The 20,623-nt window shown below is 35.0% G+C and overlaps 3 protein-coding genes across 3 annotated transcripts; all 3 read right to left on the reverse strand.

Moving 5' to 3' along the window:
• Positions 1-1,316: 1,316 nt before the first annotated feature.
• Positions 1,317-4,466, reverse strand: LOC125220754 (putative late blight resistance protein homolog R1A-4). Its single transcript, XM_048122900.2, has 2 exons — positions 1,598-4,466; positions 1,317-1,513 (listed from the first exon to the last, which is right to left on the reverse strand). The coding sequence occupies exon 1, from the start codon at positions 4,451-4,453 to the stop codon at positions 1,637-1,639; it is 2,817 nt and encodes a 938-aa protein (XP_047978857.1). The 5' UTR covers positions 4,454-4,466; the 3' UTR covers positions 1,317-1,513; positions 1,598-1,636.
• Positions 4,467-6,463: 1,997 nt separating this feature from the next.
• LOC148932903 (putative late blight resistance protein homolog R1A-10) lies at positions 6,464-9,046 on the reverse strand. Its single transcript, XM_089065277.1, has one exon. The coding sequence runs from the start codon at positions 9,038-9,040 to the stop codon at positions 6,464-6,466; it is 2,577 nt and encodes an 858-aa protein (XP_088921403.1). The 5' UTR covers positions 9,041-9,046.
• A 3,208-nt stretch (positions 9,047-12,254) lies between these two features.
• LOC125220740 (putative late blight resistance protein homolog R1B-17) lies at positions 12,255-15,572 on the reverse strand. The gene is made up of 2 exons (XM_089064491.1): positions 12,568-15,572; positions 12,255-12,483 (listed from the first exon to the last, which is right to left on the reverse strand). Exon 1 carries the CDS (start codon positions 15,247-15,249, stop codon positions 12,964-12,966), a length of 2,286 nt encoding a protein of 761 aa, XP_088920617.1. The 5' UTR covers positions 15,250-15,572; the 3' UTR covers positions 12,255-12,483; positions 12,568-12,963.
• Positions 15,573-20,623: the final 5,051 nt, after the last annotated feature.

Here is a 20,623-nt window from a genome sequence, read left to right on the forward strand (position 1 = left end):
TCTCTAGCACATTAATATATAAATTTATATTTTCTCTCTCCATTAAACACACAAAAAGACATTTTCTAAAATTTTGTGTCATCACTACTCCATCCGTCCCACTGAAAATGACTCACTTTTATTTTTAGTTTGTCTCGACCAAGATGATCCATTACTTAAAATAGAAATATATTTATCTCTACATTATTCCCAATCTGTTACTTTACTCTCTTCACATAACACACAAAATCAAACTGTATAAAATCTCGTACCGCTCAATAAATGAGTCATCTTTCTTGGGACGAATAAAGTACTCCCTCCGTCCCGCTTAAGATGACACGTTTTCCTTTTTAGTTTGTCCCAATTAAGATGACACATTTCATTTTTTGGTAACTTTCTCTCTCCATTTAATACACTCAACCACTTTTTCTCACTCCTATTAAAATATTCAATCTTTTTTTATCTCTCTACTTTAATACTTACACCCACCTTTTCTCTCTCCAATTAAACACTTTAACCAATAACTCCTAAAACCCCGTGCCGGCTAAGCAATGTGTCATCTTAGCCGGGACGGAGGGAGTATAAGTTATAATAAGCCATAGAATCAAAATTTTGATTACTTCTAAAATCATTACAAATTAATATTTTGGTTATAAATTTATTGGCGAATTTTTCAAGTTGGATTATAAAATTGAATTTTAATGAAAGTTAAAAGGAATTTAAAGACAAAGACCCCTATTCTGAATCAGTTTGAATTAAATTTATCGAACTAATTAAGGAGATATTTCTACTGGTATAATTAAGTCATTTTAAGCCTGCCCCCAATTTATTATGATTGTGTGGGTCAGAATTTGAGCAACATGATCAATAATTAGACCTATATCTGCATTTTGCTTACCATCTCCAATAAATAAACTTTTCGCCAAACCAAACGTAAAAAATAAAATTTTCACACTTGGTCGAAACTAGAGACGAAGCAACGAGGAGGTGTTGGCGCCAAATATGAAATTAATTTTATTTTATTATTATATGTATGTAGGAAATTAATTATTTAGTTAGTCAAATCAGAGAACATGGAATTTGTCCATTCCGAAGCTTTAATCATATAGTAGTATAACTCATTTATGGTTTATGCTAAGAATTGTGATTACACCCTAAACTGACATCAATTTTCTTTTTTACTATTTTTTTTATAATGAATCGCACATTCTATCAACTCATTCCCCTCACATTTTATTATGATTAATATATAAAAGTAGGACGCACATTCACTAACTCTTTTTTAACCACTTTTCACTATATTTCTTAAAATCTGTGTCAAATTAACCGATGTCAATTAATTGGAGACGGAGGGAGTAATACATAGAAGAAACTCATAACTGTAGTCAAATAAAGATGGGCTAAGCCTATACCTCAAGTACTGAAATTAAAGCATAATTAGAAAAAGGCCTTCAACATGTAATCCAAAATCACTTCTAGGCTGCAATCTTCGAGGGATGATCATGTTTTGCAAGGAAGGTCAATGCAACTCCATCTTCATTACAAACACATACATTTTTGTTAAGAACTAAAGGAATTGATGATGTTTATGCAAATTAAATGAAGTAGGAGGGCTAACCTGTTAACCAAGTTGAGAGTCTAGCTACAACTTCTTATCTCAAAAAGAAGAGTGGCAACGAACTCTAAAGGCAGATCGCGATCTCAAGTGATGAGCAGAAATTACAGCTAAGGGATTGCACTCAACTAACTCAACTGTAGTTGGAACTGCTGTGGGATGACGTTTCCAAAAGAGTTGTTGTAATTTGTAGCAATGCCGTATGCTTAGGAGCTCAAGCCTTGAGAGGCTTCCATTTTGAGATTTCCATCGCACCAAATTCGTGTCTTCGATTACAAGTGTCTCAAGTTTCATAAAACACCTTGGATTTATATACCACTCGGGACCTTGAAAGGCATAGTGTTTTAACTCGAGATCCATAAGATTTGGTAGCAACAAACCAATCTCATTCATGTGCTCCCATGGACACCCTAAGCCACTCAAATGCAACCTTATAAGAGTTGGTGGGAACATTGAAAGAGGCACTATATGCTTATACTTCATCTCGGGGTTCATTACATTATATGTAAGTATATGCAAATACCGGAGCTCCTCTGAGATATAACCCAAGGCATTCAACGGGTTGCAATCATCATCATCATCATAAGGCTTCAACTCTGTTATAATTCCCAATTCAATTAAATTAGGAACTTTTTTGAGTATTTCTCTTGTGCAACTCTTTGCACTCACCCCAAAAATACAAGAGAATTTTTCCAAAGTAGCATCAGAATTAGGGGTCGGTAAGTCTCTTCCCATGACAGCAATATACTGTAGTTCTAGCATATCCCATATTTCGGTTGGCATATACGACACAACTCCACGTTTTCTAATGTTCATATGTGGTTTGATAATCAGGGATTGAAGGTGAAGAAGATTGGATATGGAAATAGGGATCTCGGTGTTGCAAGTTAAAGCAAGATACTTTAGACAAACTAGTTTAAGAATTCCAAGTGGGATATGGTAAAATCGAACTTTAACAGCATCGAGTACCCTGAGCAACTTGAAATCCATGTCATGTATTGGCACCGGATATTTGTGGTAAGGACCAAAACAAAGGAGAGAACGAACAGTGGATGCACAATCACTTTTTATTGAATCATACACTTCTTTGAAGGAAAACAAAGTGTTGCGATGGGCACACAATCGACGCTGATCTTTCATAACATCAGTGCAGCTTTGTAAGACATGCAAAAACTTAATCTTACTAGCTTCTCTCTTGCACAAATACTGCCAACAAGAATGTACACGAAACTCTTGCTTTGAAAACCAAGATTCTAGATTTGTATCGAGTAGTAGAAGATGATACCAGTTAAAAAGCTTTGCCAAGCATTGGGCCATGAAATCACTAGTAGTTTCATTTTCAGTCGGTTCAAGAAACCCCTCAGCAATCAACCGAGGGTTGATGCTGTCTATATCGATATTACTATACGGAGGGAAAGCTCCCAAATAGAGGAAAATCATTTTCAAATATTGAGGCAAGTAATCATAGCTTGGGAAAAGTACCTCTGATATTTGATCATATGCATCCACAAAAATCGAATTATGTTGCTTTTCGGCCACCTCAGTCCAACACTCTGGGTCCTTGTCGTCTTTGGACAGGAGCCTTGCAACTGTGACTATCATAAGTGGAAGACCTTCACATTTCTCGGCAATCTTCTCCCCCAATTTCTCAAGGCAAGAAGGGAAACCCTCTTCACCGAACACCTTCTCACCAAGTAATTTCTTACTTTCTTCTCTATTCAACAAGCGTAATGTAGCATGATGTGCACATTCTTCAATTGCTAGCCTGCTTGTAACCAAGATTCGAACATTCTCTTCCGGCAAGTTGTCCATCACCCATGTATCCCATTTCCATACGTCATCAAACACAATGAGACATTTCTTGTCCTTCAATATCTCTTCCAAGAGTCCAACTAATTTCGCGCCATCATCTTGGGCAAGCATGTTAGGATCCAGTTGAGCTAGAATGCATCGTAATGTCTCATTTGCTCCACATTTCCTGCCCACTCTGACCCATGCACGAAGCTCGAAATGTCTCTGAATTGATGGATCTTCAAATATTTTCTTCGCAATAGTTGTCTTTCCAACCCCAGCCATCCCAGTAACTAACAACCGATTCCCTTCATTTCCGATCAAGTAATCCACGGCTCGTTCAAATTCAAGAGACAATCCAACCATCTCCGAGTTGATTCTACCAAAATCAATTCTCGAGGAAATAGGTTCGCCTTCTTCTTCAGACATATTAGCCAGTTCAACATCATACTCTGCCTCCATGACCGCCACCCTCTCCACGAAGCAATCAACACTCTGCTTCAGACTCCAAAGATCTACGGAGTAAGACAAGTGACTTGTTCCACTTTCGAGCAGTGGAAGAATCTGATTGGTGAAGTTGGATTCTATCAAATCTTCGAATTCCCATATGGCCTCCTTGATCCGTTCATCCAAAGCATTCACCTTCGTCCTGATCCTGCTGAAGCCGGTCTCCTCCAATTTCAGCAGAACTTTCTGCAAGCGACACATGGCATTGTAGGCCTTCGCGGGCACTATGAATTTTACGGAGAGAGCACGAGGTAGAATTTTATACTTGAGATAAACCGCTGCAACATAAGCCACCATCAACCATTTGAAATATGAGATATGAAAGACAGAAACCGGTGAAATCAGAAACGATTGTCGAATGCTCGAAATTGTGTAGTTCAGACAAACCGCTGCAGCATAAGCCGCCATCACCACTTTGATGTATGAATGATCAAACAAAGCACAATAGGAAGCGATGAATTGCTCGACTATTGGATAGGGAGAAACCAGCGAAATGCGAGACGATTGCGTATAAAGCTTGATCGTATTCTTGAGAGAAACAGCTGCACCATAAGCCGCCATGAATGATCAAGGAAATGAGTATGCTACAATTGTTGGTGGTGGTGAAGATGATGGAGTTGAAATTTTTAAAATGATTTTGCTAATAACGTGTATTGACTATGACGATCCAATAATGCAAAAATATTATTTTTCAATCATATCGATTGGATCGGATCAGTCAATAGAATACTTATTTTAAAGTTGGTTATGGGAATTCTAATACTTAATTATATCCATACCTGCATTTCTCTGCAAAGTCAGCACTGCACATGATGTGTCCATTAATGTTCATATTTTTGGGTTCATCATAAAATATTTTAAAGGTGATTAATGTTTGGAATTGAATGATTAGTGGTAAAATGGGGTATCTCCAAATACCAAATTGCTATAGCATGCACAAATGAAATATTCTACCCTATTTACAAGAAATTTGGGAAATTATAAATAATTTGAAATTTTGTGAAATTCTTGTAATGGATTGCAAACATTCTTTTCCTTATGTACTCGAATATTATGTGTGTAGGGAGGGATGAATATTTTTCGGATAACATAAAAACAGAATTTGAGACCTTAAGTTTTGTTTTGATTTTGTTTATATTTATTTAGTTTCTTTTTTCGTTTTAATTTTAATTAATTTCAAACTTTATTTATTAAAACAAAATATATTCATTTAGTAAGGGTATTCACCCCCTCTAACAAGCGGAGTGGAAACTAACAAGGGGACGACGCTACTGTTGGGCCTATTATATAGCTAAATAAGGGAAAGATAAAGGCCCAATTCAAGCTTTACTGAAGGCCCATCTCATCGGAACTTGTGGTAAACTAAGTAAAAGTGAAAAAGTAGCCCGAAACTGATGGCTCGATGAGCCCGACGAGCTATCGAACATTTAGGATTAGGAATGAATTTTTCTAGAAGAGGTGATCCGAAACTTGATGGGTTAAAACATTTTCAAAATCAGTCAAATCGAGTTAAAACCGTTTAAAAATTGACGGAATTGTTAGTATATGACTAATTGTGATTCGAGTTGAAATGTTCAGGATGCAAAAATTCAAAAAATAAAGTATAAGATCAAATCGTAAAATGGACAGGACCAGTTTTAGCCTTTACTCAAAATTATATTTACCAAACATAGGGTTAAAGCATCTGTTTTATTTATCAAATATACAAGCCATTCACTCAAGTCGTCTTATTCATATACTATAGAACTATATAGAACTACATAATCTATCTTACATTATTAACTAATTAGTAATAAAAATTTCAATAATTTAAACCAGCTACCAAACGAGGCATAAAAGAGTACACTAACATTCAAAACTGTTAAATTTCTGTTGAGACTATAATCTTTAAGTTGAATATTTGAATAACGTTCGAAACTCGTACTTATATAGCCACTTTAACCAAAAGACACAAGAAAAATAAAGAAGATGGTATACTTCAACATTATTATTTTTTTCATAGAATTTCGTCCCTAGATAAGTTATCAACTCTATCAAACATGCACTAAACATCAAAAGAAGATATATAAAACCAACATTCATAGCAAAAGAAAACACAAAAAAAATGAATAGGAAACATCCAAGAACGGATGAAGGAGTCAATCAACAAAGTTTCAAAGAAATAGAAGTTTAATTGCAGAAAAAAGATGGCATGTCTCTCATCTTCTTCCAACACCAACATAAAACATTATACTAAACAAATCCATCAACTATACTCACATATCTGGTTCAAGCTTTCTTCATATAAGGATTTGCACTTCACGCTGAAGAATATGAAGCAAATTTATTATCAAATCGACTCAGGTTCTACGTTGAAGTAAGGCCTCCAACGAGGATTCAAAAACACTTCTGCACTCCAATCTTCGGAAGCCGATAATGTTTTGCAAAGGAAACTTGGTGCAACTTCATCTTCACCACAAGCACAAGCATTTTAGTTAAGAAAGAAATGAGTTGATGAGGTTTGTGAAGATTAAATGAAGTAGGAAATCTAACCTGTTAACCAAGCTCAGAGTCTGGCTACGACTTCTCATCTCAAATAGTAGAGTGGCAACGAACTATAAAGTGAGGTCTCATCTCAACTGTAGGACTGCACTCAACCAGTTCAATTGTAGGCTTTGTGACCATTGAGGGATCACAAGTCCAATCGACTTGTTGTAATTTGTAGCAATGCCTTATGCTTAGGAGTTCAAGCTTTGGGAGGCTTCCATGTTGAGGTCTCAATAGCATCAAATCGGTGTCTTCAATAACAAGTGTCTCAAGTTTCAAAAAACACCCCGATTCTATATTCCATTCGGGTCCATGAAAGGCATAGTGACGTAACTTGAGGTACTTAAGCTTTGGCAGCAGCGAACCAATGTCATTCATGTGCTTCCAAGGACACCCTAAGCCACTCAAATCCAACCTTATCAAACTTGATGGGAACATTGAAAGAGGAACTATGGACTGATACTTCATGTTGGGGTTTGTTACTTCATATATAAGTAGTTGCAAATATTGGAGTTCCTTTGAGATGTAATCCAAGCCACTCAATAGGTTTATATCATCGTCATCATCATAAGGCTTCAACTCCGTCATAATTTCTAACATCCTTAAATTAGGGATTCTCTTGAGATTTTCTCTAATGCAACTCTTGGGACTAATACCAAAAAGACTAACGAGTTTGTCCAAAGTAGCATCAGACTTGGGGGTCGGTAGGTCTCTTCCTAAGATACTAATATGTTGTAGCTCTTGCATGTCCCATATTACCAATGGCACGTATAACGGAGCCCCACGCTTTTTAATGTTTATATGTGTATGGATAGTCAATGATTGAAGGTGAAAAAGGTTGGATATGAAATTAGGGATCTCTCCATTGCAAGCTAGGGCAAGATAATTTAGACAGACTAGTTTCATAATAAAAGGTGGGATATGGTAAAATCGGACCTGTTGAGCATCTAATACCCTGAGCAACTTGAAATCCATATCATGTATTGGCACCGGATATTGGTGGAAACGACCCAAACAAAGGAGAGAACGGGCAGTGGATGCGCAAGTACTATTTATTGAATTATACACTTCTTTGAAGGCAAATAAAGTGTTATGATGGGTACACAACCGCCGCTGGCCTTTCATAACATCGTCACAACTTTGTAAAACATGCAAAAACTTGATCTTACTAGCTTCTTTTTTACACACGTGCTGCCAACACGAATGCACCTGAAACTCCCCCTTCGAGAACCAAGATTCTACATTTGATTCATACATAACAAGATTACGACAATGAGCAAGAATTTTCCAGCAATTGACCATAAACTCTTCCAAAGTTCTTTCTTCAGTCGATTCAAGAAACCCTTCAGCTCTCAATCGACGGATGAGATCGCCTATTTCAATATCACAATATGGAGGGAAAGATCCCATATAGAGAAAAAACATTTTTAAATATTGAGGTAAATATTCATAGCTTGGGAAAAATACCTCTGATATTTGATTATATGCATCCACAAAAACTGAATTATGTTGTTTTGTAGCTACCTCAGTCCAGTATTCTGGGGTCTTGTCTTCAGACAGGAGCTCTGCAACTATGACTATCATAAGTGGAAGACCTTCACATTTTTTGATGATCTTCTCTCCCAATTTCTCAAGGCTAAGAGGGAAACCCTCTTTACCGAACACCTTCTCACAAAGTAATTTCTTACTTTCTTCTTCATTCAACAAGCGTACAACTTGATTTGGAAAATCTTTAATTCTTAGCCTGCTTGTAAGCAAGATTCGAACATTCTTGTTTGGCAAGATACCCATTAGTTGTGTGTGCCATACCCATACATCATCCAACACAATGAGACATTTCTTATCCTTCAATATGTCTTCCAAGACTCCAACTAATTTCAGGTCGTCGTCATCGTCTCCTTGGGTAAACATTTGGTCTTGAGTGTTGGGATCCACTTGAGCCAGAACGCCTCGTAATACATCATTCGGTGCACATTTTCTGCCCACTTTAACCCATGCTCGAAGCACAAAATGTCCCTGAATCAATGGATCATCAAATATTTTCTTCGCCAAAGTTGTCTTTCCAACTCCTGCCATCCCAGTAATTGATAAACAATTCTCTTTTTTCTCTGCAAGAAGCCAACCCCTGAGTTGTTCAAATTCATCAGATAATCCAACCATGTTTGAGCATATTCCACCAAAATCAATTCTCGAGGCAATAGGTTGGCCTTCTTCTTCAGGCATATTCACCACTTCAATATCATACTCCAACTCCATCTCTGTCATCCTCTTGACGAAGCAATCAACACTTGGTTGCAGACTCAGCAGATCTACCGAGAAAGACACGTGATCTATCTCACTTTCGAGTTGTGGAAGAATCTGATCATACAAATGAGATTCTAGTAAATCTTCGAATTCCCATACGGCCTCTTTGATTCGATCATCCAAAGCATTCACCTTTGTTCTGATCTTACTGTACCCGGTGTCGTCCAACTTTGACAGAGCAGTCAGCAAGCGATCCATGGCCTCGTAGGCAGGTCGTAAGACTTGTGTAGAAGAGGCAGGAACCAGTGAAATGCGAGATGATTGTAGAGTACGGTTAATGGTATTCTTAAGAGAAATCACTGCACCGTAAGCCGCCATCACTTGACTGAAATTGGAGGCGGTGATGGAGAAGGATGAATCGGTAACGGTGGTTGGAGGTTTTGAAATTGTGTTTTGTTAATAACGTGTATCGACTGGCGATACCATAATGGACGCCATAAACTCAGCTGAAATATTATTTTTTCAATTATATCCCATATCTTGAGATTGGTCATCAATAGTATATAATTGATGATGGATGGCCATAAGTTGAATCCGGGAATTTTAACATTTTGTATGTATATATTGATATGTAGTAGTACTATTTTTATATTTTTATAGGATAAATGGAGTAAAATATTTATAATTTATAGTACAATAATTATATAGTCAGCCAATAACATTATTTCCATCATCTTTTCTAGTTTTCTATACTCTCTGTCCTGACATGTGTTTTAATGTATAATTGGTAAAAAATAAGAGAGATGGAGAGAAAAGGTAATAAAATGAGTGTTAGTGGATTGTAGGATCCACATTTAGAATGATGTGTAGGGTTAGTATTAGTTGAAAACTTTCCTTTTTAAACTTAGTATATTTTTTGTGGACGGACTAAAATGAAAAAACTTACTGTATTTATTTTTTATGGACGGAGAGAATACTATTTATGCATAGAGTTGTTCTTGTTTTCTCATTGTAAACTAGGCAGCCAATAATTATATAGTCAAACATTGGCTCGACATCGCCCCCAAACCTAGGTACCTACGTTAAACTAGGTAAACAATTTGTTGTCCATCTCCATTATATTCAAATTATTTGCATTTGTATCCAACAATGTCCATGTATGATTTTTCTACTTCCGTAATAAATTCAATATTGCAAGAAAAAAAATCACCATGTACATAATCAGAGAATAAATACATTAATTACCTGATAATTTTGACTGATTTACAAAACTAGAGAAAAGACCTCAGATAAAATTTCACAATTTTTCTAGCAATTTTCCATTTAAATATCACCATGAAGTCTACGATTATCACCACCATACCTACTCAATTATTAAAGTCAACGATTATCACCATCCAACAATTAACATTGCTAATACAAAACTAATTTAAGGCCTGCTGGGGAAATAATATTTTTCCACATAAAAGACATACTCCGTCACATAATAATAGAGGTGTTTCTATTCGATACAAAGATTAAAAAAAAAAGATTTATAATATATTTATAAAATAAAAAGATAATAAAGTAGGAGAGAGAAAAAAGTAGAGATAATTAATAAAGTAAGAGAGAGGAAAAAGTAAGAGTGAATAAATGTGTAACTTTTTACTAAAAAATAAAATGACTCTTCTATTATGAAACATCCAAAATGGAAAAATAACTCTACTACTATGGAATGGATAGAAAATTTTATAGAAAAATATTTGTTTTATGCACTTTTTTGTTCAAGACATTTAAGGAATTTTTGGTATCTAAAACCAAATAAGACAAGATAGTATAAAAATAAGTTCTGTGTTTATTCTAGGAATATTAATGATAGATACAAATATATTTGAATAAATTTTTTCAATGAAAATATTCAAAGAAAAAATCAATTAGTTATTTGCCAAAATTTTATTAACCCCGATAACTAGAGTTAAATGTGGATATATAGCCAGAAAGCGTATAGCAAAAATAGTTTATTTGCATAAAGATATATAATTTGATAATATCAAAATAATTTTAAATCTTTTATAATACAGTCCATATTATTTGGAGTCTATAGCTTTATTCTAAACCAATAGCCAAATGAAATGATATGTTAAGATGAGCCAGAATTTGAGTAACTTGATCAATAATTTGTTCAGTGGGCTGTAACCCAATATTTTTTATGTGAATAGTTGAAAGCTATGACCAATTTGTAGATTTTGCAAATTTGATTGATGTATTGTGACTAGGCCTGAAAATTTAATTCGTGGGTTTCGGGTATTCCCGACCCAGTCCCAATACCCGACGGGTTATGGGTACCCGAAACCCGAAATAATGGGTTCGGGTACGGGTTTGGGTAGTTAATGTTAGGATTTTTCGGGTTTAGGGTACCCGAAACCCGTATTAGGGTACCCGACTAATACCCGATTAAACCCGGTTAATTATGTATTTGTGATAAATATTTTTATTTAGTATAGGGCCTATGGCCCGTAAGGTAAATCTAGGGTAACTTTATTTAATCACATGTAGATTTATAAATTTTTCGTATGCCTCACTTTTTCAAGTTTCCTTCACACCGCTGCTGCTGCTCTCTTTTTGCCGTTTGCTCTCTTCTTTACATTCGTGTTCGGTTCATGTTGCATTATTTATATTCTTACTTGTAATCTTTTGAAAATATATAGTTAATTAGTTATGCTTTCTCCGTTTTATTTACATGTTCATTTAATGTCTTAAAAAGTTGTTTTAATCTCTTTTATAATCCCTTTTATGTTTCAATTTATACCAAAAAAAAAATTATTTTAAAATTAAGTAGTGTCTATTTGTCTAAGGTCTATTTTATATAATATAGAATTATAGTCAATAAATAGTATAAGTATTGTGTGATTTTTAATAATTTCTATTCTCATCACAATTTAATTTATATAAAAGAATAAATTTTAAATATAATAATTCCGGGTTTATGGTTACCCGATTAGTTGGGTTCGGGTACCCACATCGGGTATTAGGGTACCCGAATTCACATACGGGTCGGGTATTGGGTATGATATTTTTGAGATTTCGGGTTCGGGTACCCGAATTTTCGGGTTTGGGTACCCGCGGGTACCCGAACTTTCACCCCTAATTGTGACCCTATATTTGACCTTGAGAGCATCCATAACTTAATCATTGTTTAATTTTAAAAATTTAAATATGAGTAGATCATATAATACCATAAAATTGAATTTACTTCATTTAGAAACAAAATTATAAATCCTAGAAATTGAAATTAAAAAAAAATCTAAAATTGAAAAATTGAAAAAGTTCGTCAATGCTGAAAATTGTTGGTGTATGATCAAACTTCCTCGATCCCAGTGGATATATGCGTCCGTGGTATAGACGAAGCAACAATTTCCGTGTAACGAGCATCTCGTTCTTTATTTTCTTTAGGATTGTATATATATATAGCTAGATCAAGGTCATTCACATTCGGTATCATATCCATTTTTTAGAGAGAAAAATTGTGAAAGAGATTGTTGATAAAATGAATGTGAATTGTGGTTGTATAATTGTATTTATAGAGTTTTGAATTTGATAACAAACCACAAATTCCTTCTTCCTCAATGTATAACAAATCAGAAGGAAATAACTCTAGTTTTTAATTATCATCCAAATTCACCACTCATATTTATAGTCTACCAAAAGTGGCCAAGCACATAACTCAAACACTGAAACTAAAGCATACCTTAAAGGCCTTCAACAAGTAGTCAAGCATCACTTCTTCACTGCAATCTTCAAGAGATGATCATGTTATGCAAGGAAGGTTAATGCAACTCCATCTTCATAACAAGAACATTCATTTTAGTTAAGAAAGAAATGAATTGATGATGTTTGTGCACATTAAATGAAGTAGGAAGGCTAACCTGTCAACCAAGTTGAGAGTAGAGTTACAGCTTCTCCTCTCAAAAAGTAGAGTGGCAACGAACTCTATAGAGAGATTCCGGTCCTAATTGATTGGCAGAAGTGACAGCTAAGGGATTACACTCAACTAATTCAATTGTAGTTTGGACTGTTGAGGGATCACGCACCCATTCGAGTTGTTGTAATTTGTAGCAATGCCGTATGCTTAGGAGCTCAAGCATTGGGAGGCTTCCATGTTGAGCTCTCCACCGCACCAAATCAGTGTCTTCAATTACAAGTGTCTCAAGCTTCAAAAAAGACCTTGGTTCTATATTCCATTCCAAACCTCGAAAGGCATAATGTTTTAAATTAAGCTTCATAAGATTTGGTAGCTGTGAACCAATATCATTCATGTGCTTTCATGGACAACCTGAGCCACTCAAATCCAACATTGTCAAACCTGATGGGAACATTGAAAGAGGAACCATAAACTCATTCTTCGTATCAGGGTTTGTTACATCATAGCTCAATAGTCCCAAATTCGGTAGTTGTTCTGATATATGACCGAGAGCCCTCGTTAGGTTGCTAACATCGTCATCATCGTAAGGCTTCAACTCCATAATAATTCCTAATTGATTTAAATTAGGGATTTTTATGAGAATTTCTCTAGTGCAACTCTTTGCACTCACACCAAAAATAGAAGATAAGTATTTCAAAGTAGCATCAGAATTAGGGGTTGGTAGATCTCTTCCTGTGGCCTCAATATATAATAGTTCATGCATGTCCCAAATTTCGGCTGGCATATATGACACAAATCCACACTTTCTAATGTTCAGATGCGGTTTTATAATCAAGGTTTTGAGATGAAGAAGGTTGGATATGGAAATAGGGATCTCTAAGTTGCAAGTTAAGGCAAGGTACCGTAAACAAACTAGTTTCATAAATTCTAGTGGGATATGGTAAAATCGAACCTTAGTAGCATCTAGTACCCTGAGCAACTTGAGATCCATGTCATGTATTGGCACCGGATATTGGTTGTAAGGACCAAGACACAAGAGAGAACGGACAATGGGTGCGCAATCACTTTTTATTGAATCATACACTTGTTTGAAGGCAAATAAAGTGTTGCAATGAGCACACAACCGGCGCTGGTCTTTCATTACATCATCATTGCAACTTTGAATAACATGCAAAAACTTAATCTTACTAGCTTCTTTCTTGCATACGTATTGCCAACAAGAATGCACACGGAAGTCTTTCGTTGAAAACCAAGATTCACGTGGTTCTCTGTCTAATACAACAAGATTATACAGGAAAGTAAGTCTTGCCAAACATTGAGTAAAGAAATGACGCAAAGTTTCTTCCTCGCGCCATTCAAGAAACCCTTCAGCAATCAACATATAGATGATGTTGTCTATGTCGATATTACTATATGGAGGGAAAGCTCCCATATAGAGGAACAACATTTTCAAATATTGAGGTAAGTAATCATAGCTTGGGAATAGTACCTTTGATATTTGATTATATGAATCCATAAAGACTGAATTATGTTGTTTTTGGGCTACCTCGGTCCAGAATTCTGCAGTCTTGTCTTCTTTGGATAGGAAGTCTGCAACTGTGATTAGCATAAGTGGAAGACCTTCACATTTTTTTGCAATTGTCTCTCCCAATTTCTTTAGGTGAGGAGGGAAACCCTCTTCACCAAACAGCTTCTCACCAAGTAATTTATTACTTTCATCTTCATTCAACAAGCAAAGTGTAGCATGATTTGCACATTCTTCAAGTTTGAGCCTGCTTGTAACCAGGATTCGGACATTCTCTCCTGCCAAGTAGTTATCCATTACATATGTGTCCCATTCCCAAACATCATCCAACACAATGAGACATTTCTTAAATATCAATCTCTCTTTCAAGAGTCCAAGTAATTTCTCCTCATCCTCATCATCTCCTTGGGTAAACACTTGGTTGCTAGTGTTGGGATCCACTTGAGCTAGAGTGCATCTTAATATTTCATAAGGTTCACACTTTCTGCCCACTTTGACCCATGCTCGATGCTCGAAATGTGTCTGAATTGATGGATCCTCAAATACTTTCTTAACAAGAGTTGTCTTTCCAACACCTGCCATCCCTGTCACTAAAAACCGATTCCCCTGATCTTTGATAAGATAATCCCTGACTTTTTCAAATACAACAGATGATCCTACCATCATTGAGTTGATTCCACCGAAATCAATTCTTGAGGAAACAGGTTCACCTTCTTCTTCTGGCATATTCAGCAGTTCTATGTCGTACTCCGCCTCCATCGCTGTCACCCTCTCGACAAACGAATCAACACTCTGTCCCAGACTCTGCAGATCTACAGATAAATACAAGTGTTCTCTCTCACCTAGGGATGACCGTTTAAGTTGTGTCAGAATCCGATCGAGGGAAAACTGATCTATCTCATCTCTTGATGAGCTCTCGAGTTGTGGAAGAATCTGTTGATACACATGAGACTCTAGTAAATCTTCGAATTCCCATATGGCCTCTTTGATTCGTTCATCCAAAGCATACACCTTCGTCCTGATCTTGCTGAAGCCAGTCTCCTCCAATTTTAGCAGAACTTTCTGCAAGCGAACCATGGCGTTGAAGGCCTTGGCCAGCACAGAGATCTTTGCGAAGAAGACGCGGCCGCATCCTATAATTGAGATAAATCGCTGCAACATTAGCCAATATCACCCATTCTAAATATGAATTATGGAACTCGGAAACTAGCGGAATCCGAAACGATTGTTGAATACGCGGATTCGTATAGTTTAGATAAACCGCTACATTATAAGCTGTCATCACCGCTTTGAAATATGAATGATCAAACACAGCACAACAGAAAGCAATGAACTGCAAGATTTTAGGAATGGGAGGAGGAACCAGAAAAATGCGAGGCGCTGCTAGGATAAGCCTGGCCGTCTTCTTGAGAGAAACGGCTGCACCATAAGCCGCCATGAATGGTCAAGGAATTGAGTATGCTAAAATTGTTGGTGGGGGTGAAGATGGAGGAGTTGAAATTGCTAAAATGATTTTTGCTAATAACGTGTATTGAGTCTATTGACTGACGATCCAATAATGCAAAAATATTATTTTTCAATCATGTCGATTGGATTGGAATAAGTCAATTGAATATTTTAACGTTGATTATGGCCTCTGGGAATATACTAATAACTTGAAGATATACATGCCACTTTAGGAATTACAAAAATTGAAGTGGAGCAATATTTTTTATGGCTAACGTTCCAAAATAGAAAGAAGGTCTATTTTTTATGAAAATGTATGGTGTTTGGAACTGAATATTGTTATTAAGTGGAGGTAAAATTGGGTAATAACTAAATTGTTATAGCATACACAAATTATATATGCTCTTTTCCAAAAATAAGTAAAGTATACTCGGATACTTCGATTTCGATTAAAATTTGATGGTCTAGATAAATTGTCACGCAGCGTGTCTGTTGATCATTGTAGTTTGATCATTGTAGTAGCTCACGGAAACATGTATGAAATCTCACTGAAGATAGTACTACCTTCGTTGCAAAAAAATATACTCCCTCTGTCCCATTAAAAATGAAACGTTTCCTAAAATGGAAACAACTCTATCTCTAATTTTTCATCTCTCTTACTTTACTCTCTCTTCTTTAACTCACAAAACAACACTACATAAAATCCTGTGCTGATTCCCAAATGTTGCATTTTAAGTGGGACGGAGAGAGTACTTGGTACTGGTCAATCCTTTAAAAATGAAACGTTTCCTAAAATGAAAACAACTCTATCTCTACTTTTTCATCTCTCTTACTTTACTCCCTCTTCTTTAACTCACAAAATAACACTATATAAAATCCCATGCCAATTCCCAAATATTGCATTTTAAGTGGAACGGAGAGAGTACTTGGTACTGGTCAATCCGAGCATTAATGTCAAATTGGTAAAACAAGAGAGATGGACATAAAAGTAGTTGAGTTATTGTTAAAGAAAATTATATCATTTGAACCAATTGGTAAGTAGTTGAGTTATTGTTAAAGAAAATTATATCATTTGAACCAATTGGTATTATCTAATCTCGCTTAGGCCTCTTCTGTATGGGCTTCAACAATAGCTATTGGGCCCGTTTTCCAAAATCATTTTGTATGAGTAATATGGTCTCAGTTATTTGGTCGTCTGAGCTTTTTATGTATTTTCTTTTTCTTCTCTTTCGTATAAGATGATACAGTTTTTTTTAGTTTATCAAAAATAAGATTACACATTTCAACTTTCCAAAATTTTATCTCTTCTGTTAATACACTCAACCATTTTTTCTCTCCTTAGTTAAATATTCAACCATCTTTGTTTTCTCCATTTAATACTTACACTCACATTATCTCTTTCCAATTAAACACACTAACCAATAACTCCTAAAATTCCGTATCAACTAAGAAATGTGTCATCTTAGTCGGGACAGAGTGAGTAATATTTTAGCCCTCTTTTTTGTATTTATAAAAAGTCAACTACATAACTTGATTTACTTGTTCAATTATTTCGTCAGTGGAATGTGGCCCAGTTTTTGTACCTGTAATGTGAATTGTTCATTAAATCCACTAGAAAAAATAAATAAAAAGCTTTTCCACCTTCTAGATTCGAACATGCATATGGTCGAATAGCTGAAAATAGTTCTTAGTTTTTTTAATAAGGAAAAAAGGTTGAATAATTTTCTAACTCCTATATATGTATATTCAGAGTTAGTTAAAAAACCTACTCTAAAATGTGATAGCGTGAAAACACGGATATATAAAATTAATACATTTATCATTAATTTAATTGTACTAGAAAATATGAAAAGAAAATAATATGCAAGGAAACGGAAATTTCAAGGAAACTACGTCTCTTTCATTTTCTTGGTTGCTAAGTTGAAACCATCATTTCATTAATTTTCTTAGTCATAGTAATAGGTATAGATGGATGTAGTATGGAAATTGCAAATGACACGACATTATATTTAAGTCCAGCCGGGAATGAAGTTATACCTATATATAGGTGGATCCATTATAAATACTAAAAGTTTTAAAGGTAGAAAGATGAACCATAGTATGATTCAAACGATTAAACAAAGTAAGATGCTGCAATTATTTTATTTTTCATCTTCACAATAAAAAAAGAGATATTTGCCTTGTGTTATCAAATCTCATTAATATAGGAATATATATTTATGGGAACATGATCATTTTAGATACTTCATTTTCGGTCATGGTAAATATAGTTATTTAAAAAAAAATATTTCAATCTCATGCATTTCATAACTCCATCTGTATGAACTGAATCAATTTAAAAATTATATCCATGTTTAGCTATTTAGTTATACATCAGGATTTAATTTATTCTTTTTTATCACAACTCTACATCAATGTATCTACGTGGGAGATGATTTAATAAAACTCAATTTAATATTTACAACATTGCTAATATATAAACTAAACAAAAAAAAATAATTTTAATAATTCATCAATTACAGCGAGGCAACAATATTTCTGAAAAAGGCTTCTAAGATGGACGAATGGGCTTCCTTTTGGAATCAAACTCATTTTCTATTTTTTAAAGCTAAATAATAAAAAGGCTTAAAAAGGCTTCCTTTACAAACTAAAAGATGCATGGCAAGGCTAATCCTCCTCGTCATCAAATTTTGTTTTGAGACAACATCAAATAATGTAATCAAACGCCAATTTTCATACTTAAATAGTTATTCGCGCCAGCATCAAATGTATTCCTTTACACATTTAATTCATGTACACTAATCATATACTAGCACCAGGGAATAAAAATTCAATAGTCCGCATATGTTGTTATGTTGTCATGTACAATGTTCAAACAATCATAAGCATACAAAGAGGGAAAAAAAAGTATAAGAGAAGTTGTTGATGGAAGTATACATTATCAAGAAGTTGTTGATGGAAGTATACATTATCAATTAATGACTTTGAACCACCTACAAATTATTCCCTCCGTACCTGATTAAATGTCCTATATTTGACCGGTACGGATTTTAAAATATTGTTTGACTATGTGTAGTAAAGTGGGTAGAAAAGTTAGTGGAATGTCAGTCTACTTTTATATATTGGTTTTATAATAAAATGTGAGTGGAATAAGTTAGATGAATGTAAGTCCACTTACCAAATATAATAAAAGTGAAATAAGATATTTATTGATGGACGGACGAAAAATGAAAAATGAGACATTTAATTTAATGGTGGAAGGAGGGAGTAATAAAGAGTAAAAAAAAAAAATACAAAATAGAAGCAGAAATTACTGTCTACAATAATAATAAATTGAAATGGTAACTGGAATTAGGAAATCGGACAGAGTTACGAAAAATAGTTTTTATATATATATCCATTCTTATTAGTATAAAAGTAACAATTTCTGTTATCAAAAGAACGCAAAACTGATCAAGTATTTTTGAGATTACACTATATTACTGTTAGGTTTGGTATAATGAAAAGCATGTTTCGAGCAAGTTTTGCGCGAATAGAATCTTGCTTGTATACGTAAAACTCTACAATCCACTTTTAACCCGATTCAGTATTATTCGAGCATTTCCGCACGAATAGAATCACTATTATTATTACATTGTGTTTGATTGTGCATTTATAAGATGTTTTACAAACATTTAAATACACAAGAAGTAAACAAAGTCTAAGTCTTTTGCTTAGTAGACCGGTTGTGGGCGTCGTCCACTTTAAGGTAACACGGTCAGATCTATGCAATGCTTTGCAAAAGAAAAAGAAGAATTTCACAACCTAGATAGGCTTTGGCTACCTATCGTGAAAGGTTGCAATGTCAGTCCGATTATTTCTAAGCCTTACTGAAATAAGATGACATTGGTGTGGTATAGCACTGAACGGATCTAACAGCAAGACGTGTCTTTATGCTATCTACTGAAAGACTAGGTCTTGATAAAATCCTATTTCTTAATCTACATATGTTAGCATTGAGCATACGGTATTGATTATGCACTACTTTGACTTATCAAATGGTGCGGGTTTTTCGCAACCCAATAATCCTGATATATTGGGTAGTGGTGATTAATATCTAGCGGTGCTAGGATTGCTATTATGTTGAATCGTGTACGAGGAGAGTCTCGTTTGATAATGTCCTCAAGAGGAGCTCGAACAAGGTTTTATTATTCGGAAAACTGGCCAGTTGGAGTTTTATTACTCTATGAATAATAAATAAATGATTCTTGCTAAGTCGACTCTTGGAATTAATAAGATATTAATTAATTAAGTCCATAGCAGACATTAATTAATTAATGGACATTTATATCTTAAGCGCGGGAAATAAATAATAAAAGTGGAAACCCGGATTACTTGTAATTTCAGATTTGGATGGGGAGAGTTCAATATTACTTCTGTAGTGGCTGCTCGTAATATTCCAATTATAACTTATATTAAATTGTGGGTTCAATTTAATTAGTAAAAAGTAAATTGGATGAGCCCATATCCAAAACCTTCCATAGATCCCTGTCTGGGCCCATAAGGAACTTAATATAAATAGGAGAATAAAGGAGACAGAATAATCACAATTTTCATCACTGAAATTTTCGAAAATATCAGCCCCATCAGCTGTAGGAATTTTCGAATTCCACTCCTTTTCCCAAAAGGATTTCTTCTGTCTTCTACTTTATTCGAGTCCTAGTATTTTGATAAGATCAGCCCACCCTGATATCGAGATACATTTCGGGAACCAGATAGAAGATCCGTGGTCTAGTATCGAAGATCATCACGTGGAGAAGGCGCGAGCAATCGTCGATTCTTTGGAGAATCAAAATCGGTAACCCTAAACCGTAGTATTCATGTTTTAGGATTTACTTTCCATGAGCATGAATTATTTGCGTTCTAGCATGCAATTATCTGTTTAACATGTGAATTGATTAAGCGCATAATCGGTCAAATAGATCCGTATCTGATTTATTTGTTTTGTACAAGTCTTCCGCTGTGCAAGGGGCTCCAAACCCCATCAATTGGTATCAGAGCCAATTTTTGGCTCTGATTATGTGGATTAATTTCATGTTATGTGAGTTGC

Source organism: Salvia hispanica, chromosome 2 (genome assembly GCF_029641045.1).
Source record: "Salvia hispanica isolate PSC_SH4W2 chromosome 2, Shi_PSC_v1, whole genome shotgun sequence".
In the NCBI taxonomy this organism is placed as follows: domain Eukaryota; kingdom Viridiplantae; phylum Streptophyta; class Magnoliopsida; order Lamiales; family Lamiaceae; genus Salvia; species Salvia hispanica.